Source organism: Aphis gossypii, chromosome 2 (assembly GCF_020184175.1).
Source record: "Aphis gossypii isolate Hap1 chromosome 2, ASM2018417v2, whole genome shotgun sequence".
In the NCBI taxonomy this organism is placed as follows: Eukaryota; Metazoa; Arthropoda; class Insecta; order Hemiptera; family Aphididae; genus Aphis; species Aphis gossypii.
In genome coordinates this window covers 68,478,827-68,489,528 of record NC_065531.1, presented here as the reverse complement: position 1 = coordinate 68,489,528, position 10,702 = coordinate 68,478,827, and the positions used below count along the sequence as shown (strand labels likewise).

Here is a 10,702-nt window from a genome sequence, read left to right as displayed (position 1 = left end):
GTGTTTAATATAATATGGTAATTTTGATACATAATGTTATAGATACAAAAACTAATTATTTGTATTTATATATTATGTATATACAGAAATTCAAGTTTTTTTCATTACCATAGTAATACAATTATTTTCACTCATAAAAATATGAGATGATCATTTTATTGTGTAATATTATACTTTTTTTATTAATATTGAATTCACTGTACTTTATACATAAACAATATCAAGTAGTTGTTTTTATTAAAACTTAGTCCTACACTTGCCATTGAACTATATTTCCTATTTATTTTTAAAATATAAGGTTTTTATTTAAATTTTGAATAAACTGTCAACCAATATTGAGTATTTAGTTATATTATATACTATTATGCTGATAGACCATTTCCACTCAGAATTGTTTTAAGTTATGCAAAGATTTATTATTGAATTACAATTTAATACATCCATCAGAGTAGTGACCTACTCAATGACAAGGTAGACTTAAAAAATCTACCACAAATTTGACATCTGTAAGAAGTAGTATTGCCCTTTTTAAAACGACAATTAGTATACTTAAAAGTGTTGTATGCACCTATACAGACCTTGAATGACCTAAACTATCAACAAAACATGCGATAATTCAAGGTTGTATGCTATTCTATTGAATTACATTCAAAAACCATTAAAATTATTCCTAAAGTGCCCATTTGTCTAATATTTTAGGTATGTACATTGTACATTGTACCTATATAGTAAATGTCAACATTTTTCTTTTGAATTATAATTACTGTTTGAATAATTTTTATTCATATGAGCAAAGTTTAAGTAAATATTATATTTGAAAAATAGTTAAGAATGCTATAAATTATAATAACGTATGGGTTAAGTATCTATACTTTATTATCTATACGTATACAGGCATTGTATACTATGTAGTGTCCATATAATATAAATATATAATAAGGACCTCTCAAAATAAATATTATGTCAAAATATTATTGGTACCTAAACTAACAAATATTATTTATTTTGTAAAATGTGCTATTTAATGAAATATCTAGTCAGAACTTAATTTAGTATCTTCTTAGGTTAAACCAGGTGTCTAGGAACCTATTGCGTAGATGTGTTTTCAACTATCATAACAATTAAGATTTATAATATTTCTGTTTATATATAAATACATTTTTAAATAGGTACTTATTTCAACATCAAAATATTTAAATTTACTTCAAAATGATTGATTCTCATTACAATGGAATAATTATTCGAAGACGAATGGGTGTATTAAATGGTAAAAAGTTGAATATTAAGCCTATAGGATATAGCGAAGGAAATTATTTACGGAAATTTTCTATTGCCACGAGCTTACATGGTGTAATATATTTAGGGGAACCCAAACGACCATATTTAGAAAGGTTTGTACTAAACAAAATGTTTAATTATAATTACCTAATTGTAAAAATAAATATGTTTATAATCACTAAATTTAATTTGAATTAAAAATTTGCAGCCCAATAATAATAAAAATATGTTTATTTTCATTTTACTGTACATGTTATAACTTATAGGAACTATTATAGTAAATAATTCGTTTGAAGGGGAGAACCTAGTCATAAGGCAAAAAGTTAAACCTTTTTATAGTTTACAAACAAAATATTGATAATTTATAGTTTTGACGATAGATAAGATAAAAGTGTTTGACAATGATCTTATAAAAATCATGAAGACTTTGCATATGAGATCTTCCTATATAGAAAACATATTTTTGAAGATAACTACCTATTATGAGCAATTCTGAACAAATATTGATTACTCCCTATCCAGTATTCTGTACGAGTACCTATATATGTGTGCCTGTTGGGTACCTACCTATTTAATGATTTTACTAAATGGTTTAAATATAACTGTTTAATCTTTAATATAGCAAACACAAATTTTGTATTATTTCATAGACCATAGGTATACTATAAGTAGATATAAAGTCCATTTAATTATTTTTGACTTTAAACAACTAACATGTTAACAACTTTATATGTCTAAAAGGCTTTTTTTTTTTTGAATAACACATATTATAATTTTATGTATAATTAGGATATTTTGGATTTGTGTCATATCATTGGTGTTTCTTATGTGTGGATATCAAATACAACAGTTGTATAACAATTGGATGGAAAGTGGTATTATATCAATACTGAATGAAAGTAGTAGGCATTTTTCGGTATTGAATGATGATGTGCCGTTCCCCGGAATCACAGTATGTAGTGATTTACAACTGCAGAACCTTGAAAATTTAACGATTATAAATCAGACGCTCAATAAGTAAGTACGTAAAACTATTGAATATTGATTATGGTAAAATGTACAGGAACTAGGAAGATAGGTACATCCGACCAGTTTTACATACCCTGTTAACTGTATAATATAGTCATATATAGATTCTATACAGCCATATAGGTAATAATAAATCAAAACGTACCTACCTAAATATTATATTTATTTCAGAGAATATGAAGATAGCGTAAATCTAATGTGCCACGTTTATGAGCCTAATTTAAACATCGGTCAATATACCATAAATTCAAAAACATGGGATTTAGTACTAAACGTAAGATCTTATGATAATATTATATTCACTGTGGTCTGTATGACTCTTAAAACTTAAAACCGACCTGTAGACGTATATTATATATTATTTAGGTAGATAAATACTCCGTAAGTTGATTTAAAAAAAAATCCCTTGTATAAAAAATAATTATTTAGAAGGGACAAAGATTGATCAGTTAACTAAATAAAATGCATACCTACTCAGGTTTAACGGTTTACTATTACTAATTACTATTACTATATAGATTAAATTGGTAACTATACTGTGTTAATTTTATGTTACTTACAGACCTGAGAAACATTGTATTGCCCGCAAAGATAGTTAAGGATATTTTTATTTTGCTACATATATTACTAAAACAAAAAATTAATAGGATTATGGGAGCACCAATCTATGTATGAAGTGAATATGGCTTCGATAATTTTTAGTTTTCGAGATTACCAACTACTCACGAACATACTATTTAATATAATTAATAATTATAATATATCTATAAGTTAAGAAGATTATTCTTAGTCAATATATTTTTTTTAATTTAGCGTGCCCTTTACGATTACACAATACCATTATTATCCGTGGACCATGATAATCATCAATAATGTGTTGTTGATTTGTTTACCTATATTGATTGAAGTACTTATTTGTTTAATCATTTGTGAATTCGTAACATTTTACAATTTTATAGAATTATTAGTTATTACACATTTAAAAATTGTATTATTTTGATGATTACATTGGATGGTATTTGTTAATCTTTTCATCAAAAAAAAACTTTCCTTTTTTCGTTCAAATAGGTACCTATTATAAAAATTAAAGTATAGTTTTCTCTTTTTACCAACAGTTTCACCATTGATTATATAATTGACACTTATTCTATAATCATTGGCTCACGTTCAATATTTTAAGAGACTACTACAAAATTAAATTATAATGATGATACTAATATTAATTTCGAGACTTCGAGTAGGTAGTAATATACTATGGTGGATTATGGTAGTGGCAATCTTATTTAAATTGGTAAATATATATACAATATACATATACTAGCTGACCATTGTATTTATATATAGGTATTTGTATTTACAAGTATAGGAGTTTTTGTCAATAATTAAATTTAATATTCTGATAAGTGGTAAGTGATAACCGTATTTAATATCATATCGTTTATTATAATATAATAACCGTTTTACTGCACACAACTACACAAGTAACAATAACTTCAGTAACTTTATAGAAGAATCGAGAGAGTAGGTACCTAATAAAAACATCATGGTGTTTTCTGAGTAATGAGTGATGAGTGATAATTAATCTAAAATGATTTGAGTCAATGATCCCTAAAATAATAATAAAATATTTTAAACCACGTGTAAAAATAATGAATTTATTAATTGGCGAAAGAGAAAAGTCATTTTTGGATTAAAAAAGTTGCACCTTGCACATTCAATTGATCACAATATAAAATTTGATTAATTTTTGAACTGGGAATTTTTGCGCAATTCCTGTATAAGTAAATACATCTATATAACTATAATATTAATATCTATAATATTTATTATAAAAAATTTTCAAAAAGTACCTTCCTATACCCCCTTATACTTATATACCTAGAATATACCTAGAATAGGATGATAGTACCTTATTAACTTATATTTCAATATTAATTATTATACTTATTAAAGGTGTACATCGTTTAGAACAAAGTATAAATTATAAATTGATCTTAATCATTTTTTTTCGTTAATTATAATTTTTTAATTTTATAAAATAAATATAAGACCTCGTTATTCATTTTGGATTATTTTCGATAATAAATTTACTGTTTTACATAACTAATTTGTAGGCTATCTGGGCATCTGGCTATATGAAATGCGATTCGTTCAAAACTGCTAAGTATAAAAGTTTTTAATTTTATTTCAAACTCAAGCAAATAATTAAATATTATAGATTTATAATAAGATAAATAGTAATTAACAGAATTTATGATAAATTGATAAGTATTAATAATTCTATGTAATTTTTAAGGCTCATAGAATTTTTTGCGAGCAACGTGTTATTTCAATAACTTGGATCAGAGAAAAAATCTATGTACCTTGTCAATATTTCCAACCAGTATACACAATTTATGGAGTTTGTTATTCATTGAATATGGTTCCTTTTCGTCAACTACTTAGTGATGATTATGATCAAATGTAAGTTGTAATTGAATAATTATAGGCTGTAAGTGCTTATTTCATAAAATAATCAAAATTAAGAACCTTGATCAATTCATTCACCATATAAATGCTACATATTAGATTCTGAACGAAGTGATGAATGTATTGATTTTACAATGATGTGTGTTTTTTTTTTTTTTTTTTTTTTTTTTTTTTTTTTGTGTCTGTGTACAGCATAACTAGTCGAAATAATGCTCCAATTTCAAACAATGGGGGTGGTTTCCGATGTAAAAGTGAATATCCTTGGTGCATTATAGAGGTAAAAAGTTAACATTTTCCAACAGTTTTCAAAAAAATCGAGAAAAACAAAAAAAAAATGACGGAAAAACGGCAATTTTTACGCAAAACCAGTTTTCGACCAAATTGATTTTTTTTTATGGTTGTAATTCAAAAACTAATCACTGAAAACACTTGAAATTTTCACCAAATGTTAATGTCAGTGGTATCCGTATATAGTTAAATTTTCAAAAAATTTTGACTTTTTTTGAGTTATTTATAGACCACTGAAATTTTCGATTTTTTTGAGAAATTTTTTTTAAAGTGTCGATAAAAAATTTTTGGATGACCAAAAAGTTTTGAAAATTTAATACGAGGTTCCTTATGAGTTGTTTTTAATGTAGCAAAAAAAAATTAAAAATCGTTAGTCATAATTTTTTTTTATAAGCGTTTATATTTCAAATTTTTACGAAATCTGTCGAAAACGCGAAAATTTGCAAGTATTTTTGAAGTTGAAAAATCATAAAATTTTTTCCTTTTATAACTAAGATTTGAAAATTTGGTACAAGGTTCTCCATACATTTTTCTTCAAATATCTGTAAAAAAAACTCTACCGGGTTCAGACAAAAAATTTTTATGAGTGTTTGAATTTTAAATTTTTATGAAATTGCGTAACGATAACGATTTATCCTCAAACGATTTTAAATATTTGTTATTATTCAAAAAGTATAAGTCGTAGATACTTGAAAATTTTACCAGTTATTAAGATTCGCGTTTTCTTTACGTGATTTAAATTTCAAAATATTTTGACTTTTTTTGAGCTATTTATAGACAACTGAAATTTTCAATTTTTCTGAAAAAATATTTTTGAAGTGTCGATAAAATTTTTTTGGCCCTATCAAAATACTTGAAAATTAATACAAAGTTCCTCATAAGTTATTCTTATAGTGATTAAAAAATTATAAGAATACATAGGCACAATTTTTTTTTATTAGCACTTGAAGTTCAAATTTTGACGAAAATTCGTTAAAATTATAAATATTTGCAAATTATTTGAAGTTGAAAAATCATAAAATTTTTTGTGTTTATAACTAAGGATTAAAAATACAACACTAAGTTTTCCATAAGTTTACCTTCAAGTATCTATAGAGAAAACTCGAAACATCATTATAGGAAAAATTTTAAGTGCGTTTGAATTTTAAATTTTAACGAAATAGCGTAACGATAACGATTTATCCTCAAACGATTTTAAATATTTGTTATTATTCAAAAAGTATAAGTCGTAGATACTTGAAAATTTTACCAGTTATTAAGATTCGCGTTTTCTTTACGTGATTTAATTTTCAAAATATTTTGACTTTTTTTGAGCTATTTATAGACAACTGAAATTTTCAGTTTTTCTGAAAATTGTTTTTTTATGTGTCGATAAAATCTTTTTGGCACTATCAAAATACTTGAAAATTTAATGCAAAGTTCCTCATAAGTTATTATTATAGTGATTAAAAAATTATAAGAATACATAGGCACAATTTTTTTTTATTAGCATTTGAAGTTCAAATATTGACATAAATTCGTCAAAACTATGAATACTTGCAAATTATTTTGTAGGTTTATTTCATAAAAATTATTGTATATTAAGTAGCTAAGAGTTGAAAATTTAATACAAGGTTTTTCATAAGTTTAGCTTACAATTATTATAAAAGAACTTAAATTTTGTTGTATTCAGGCCATTAAAACATAAACCACCTTTTTCACCAACCACTAGAAATTATATCCTAGGCTGACAAATCATCTTCGTTCAGAATCGTTTTCGTATACAATGATAACTATCATTGGATTCAAATTTAACACTCCTATAATATATAATAATGATCCATACGGCACCTAATGTACAGCAGAGCGGTACTCACTTGCCCGCTTTTTTTTATTATATATCTTAATATGTATAGGTTATCAAATTTGAATCATACTAAAGCAGATATTTTAAAAAATGCAAAAGTAACTGCATGGAATCCAGAAATTGGTTTTAATAAAAACGCTAAGTCATTTAATTTACCATGGAAAGTTACAGGTGATACTGTCGAAGATTCTATTATAATAAGATTCGATTTAAAAAAAGAAAACACTGGAAAACACTGTCCTACAACTGATAAAGGAATGGCGGTAGGTAACTAAGTATATATTTTTTTAAATACTTATACAGAACAGAATATCTATCTAGGTACCTATTTACAATGAATTTCTAGTTTCTACATAAAAACATATTTATAATATTGAATACTTTTATAACTAATAAACGCTTATTTACTGCAATGTGTTCTAGTTATTTTTACATAATCCAATTGATGTACCTGCTAACATTCAACCTACAGCTTATATTGCTGTAAACAATATAGCTTATATTACAACAACATTTACTTTGATAACGGCATCTGAAAGTATTTCTAGTTGGAAACCAGATATTCGAAAATGTTATCATCAGAATGAGAGAACTTTAAAGTTTTTCAGAATATATACTGTTAATAACTGTGATATTGAGTGTCGAGCCAATAATTCGTTAAAGATGTGTGGTTGTGTGGCTTACTACCACCCAAGTAAGCATATCCTTACTCCTTAATATATACCTAAATTATATTATATTTATATTTATATACACAAAGTGATTTTTTTTATCATGAACCTACAGTCAATAATTCTATAAGTATTAGGAATTATAAAATAATTTTTTTTTAAACTTTCTATGTTGTATTGTTTTACACTGTGTTATAATTTTGATAATTTTAACTGCCCTCCCCCCTTATATTAGATAAAATACTATCAACTTTTGATTTTCGAATAGCAATACCTATTTTCGATACCAAAAATTTATCATAAAATTATCAAAATTTTAACACAGTGAAAGACAGTAAAATCTAAAAAGTTAAAAAAAAAATATGTTAAAATTCCTAAAACTTAACCGAGATATTGACTGGTTCATGATAAAAAAAATCACTCTGACCTAACACTCTTAACAGTATAGCGTATAATATATCAATATCGTTGTATTAATTGATTTAAATTTTAAATTAAACATTTAAGTTAGTGGATAAAACTTAAAATCAATATAATCATATTTTTAGAAGAGATAATTTAATATTTATTCTGTAACCCCTACCACTCTAATTTTTCTCTCTAGTAAACTGTCTAGGAAAAAATAACCCCCTTCCCCCCATTAACCACCACGTAGAGTTAAAATATATCTATTACGGCAAATTCATTAATAAAAATAATGTTTTATACTTAAAGGAGATACAAACACTTCGATATGTGGTTCTGAAAATTATAGATGTATGCGGCAGTATTCAAATAATGGTAAACTATACAAATATACACCATAAAACATAACAATACAAAATGTAATAATAATGCAATATTATATTTTTTTCTAGGTTATTCAATCTTTGATAAATATCTATTTAATATAAATACTACAAAACATTGTAATTGTTTAGATGTCTGTACAGACATCAAATTCCAACATAACGTTGTGTACACGCATAGGAATTTGACAAAGAACGTTAAAAACCCTAAAAACCGGTTGAAATATATAATTCATTTTAAATATTACTTTATTTTTAATTTTAACGTTTCTTTTATTTATTTACACAGAATTCTAAACAAATCGATTATAGTTATGTACTATAGGAGAAATCCATGGAGTATAAAAAGAACTGCTCTGATACCAGTAAATGAATTATTAGGTAATTATACAAACATCGCTACTGTTCATAACACACAATACTATTATATTATGTTATAACTGTTTATTTTTCTTATTATATAGATATAAAAAAAAAGTTTATTTTAATATTATATAATAGAAATACTTAATCTTGATACATCTGCGTGTGTTTTGTTTCCGTCTTACGACTGTAAAACATGTCAATTTTTCGTTCAGTAGAACTAATTATATATGTGTTAAGCAGTTAAGCTTAAATAAGTGAAGTGAATAATCCATGTGTTTAGTTTGATATAATTTTATGTGGGAGCCATATAGGACTAGAAAAATATACCGTTCAAAAAACTCATTTCGTTTAACTGACATTAAAAAGAAAGAGAACATTTTCTAAAAAAACAATTTATATTTGACTTTTTCTTAATCTGGTATTTTATTATACAATATATAAAAGATAAAACAATTAAAATATAATTATTAAATCAAACATAGGTGTCTGTGTTTTTCTGAAAAAATATTGAGTACATTTTCAGATTCTATTGCATGTGATAACTGATAAGTCTCTTTCGATATGAAGTATTGACAAGTTTGTAAACCTATCATTTGTCATAGTATTTCTAGTCCAATTATTTATTCGCCTCATAACAGAAAATTAACGTTCACATGAGGCAGACGATATTGGTATATAGTAAGTGCAATTTGCAAAAGTTTATAAAAATTTGGAAAAATATTGTTGTCTACAACGGGTATATGATATCATATATTTCATAATTTTTTTTATTGATCATATTTTTTAAGACTATCATTTAATCCTTCAATCTTTCTGGATTTATGTTTAATATTTTCTAGAAAAAAAAATTAAAAAATAATGAGGATTGAGGGGGTCACATAAATTTCTGTGGGGGCTGTAGCCCTCATGCATACTACGCCCATGTCTATTATCAAAGTTCATTTTAATTTTTTTGTAATTTATAATATTTATTATTTTACATACTTATAACTCGCTTAAAAACCAAAATATCATAAAAACTACGAGAGAATGCAGATTCTATGTTTAACTTTGATAATAGGTCATTTTTTTAATATTTAAGCTTAACCACTGTAACATTGGGTCTATTGAATGAAAATTTGACATGTACTTTTGTAAAATAAGGAATCACGGGTGCGGTTGTGGCCTTAATTTTTCAATAACTTTTTAAATTAAATACCTTACCTACTTCAATAGTTACTTATAGTTTACTTCTAATAAAATTCCTAAATGTCATTTTCAATTTAAGCCCATGATATAATTATCATGTTTAAGCCTTTAAAATTCTACACGATTTTGTACAATGCACTTCATTCTGCATTAATTAATTTTGCAGAAAATTTAATAGTTGGGAAGTAGATAGACTATATTCATTCTGGAACAATTGGATTTTTATACATTTAAAAAACGTCTTAAAATTAGCTTAAAAATTAGCTTATTTTAACATTTTTTTCCTTCCAAATTTCATTACTTTTTGTATACAAATTTCATTGATATTTTACTTTTATATAAAATTACATACATTTCTCGATATAAATTTATATAAATAAATTGCAAACAAACAACACCAATTTCCGTTTTTTTTAAATATGTACAATATACATAAATTATATATATATATATATATATATATATATAAATTGCTTTTGTTTTCAAAAATTATATAGCTTGTTTACAGCACGACTTTAACTATTTCGTTTATAGAATAGTGTCATTATTTCGTAATATCAAGCTTATGACGTCATTTTTATAGTATTTTCTGGAATCTTCTAGATTAGTACCCCGTAATATTGTGTCATGTTTTTCGAGGTTATAAATATAACCCACCGCTGAGTTTTTACTCATTTGCGGGTATACTGTAGTCGTCCTCAGTCGTCCAAAGTACTATGACAGTTTATGTACATAATAATTTTTTCAACAGAGATCTTTCAAGTGTCATTTGTTTACAA

The 10,702-nt window shown here is 25.0% G+C and overlaps 1 protein-coding gene across 2 annotated transcripts in view; it reads left to right on the top strand.

Annotated features, from left to right (window-relative positions):
- The first annotated feature begins 223 nt into the window (after positions 1-223).
- Positions 224-10,702, top strand: part of LOC114126060 (pickpocket protein 28-like) — a 24,464-nt gene continuing 13,985 nt past the window's right edge. The window contains exons 1-9 of one of the 2 annotated variants that reach the window (XM_027989935.2): positions 226-1,391; positions 2,068-2,295; positions 2,479-2,581; positions 4,604-4,770; positions 6,960-7,173; positions 7,334-7,604; positions 8,296-8,361; positions 8,439-8,586; positions 8,659-8,750. In XM_027989935.2, the coding sequence (XP_027845736.2) occupies positions 1,210-1,391; positions 2,068-2,295; positions 2,479-2,581; positions 4,604-4,770; positions 6,960-7,173; positions 7,334-7,604; positions 8,296-8,361; positions 8,439-8,586; positions 8,659-8,750 (1,471 nt within the window). In that variant the 5' untranslated portion in view covers positions 226-1,209. Of the gene's footprint in view, positions 1,392-2,067; positions 2,296-2,478; positions 2,582-4,603; positions 4,771-6,959; positions 7,174-7,333; positions 7,605-8,295; positions 8,362-8,438; positions 8,751-10,702 lie in introns of both variants that reach the window. The other variant, XM_050201912.1, reaches the window with a different exon arrangement.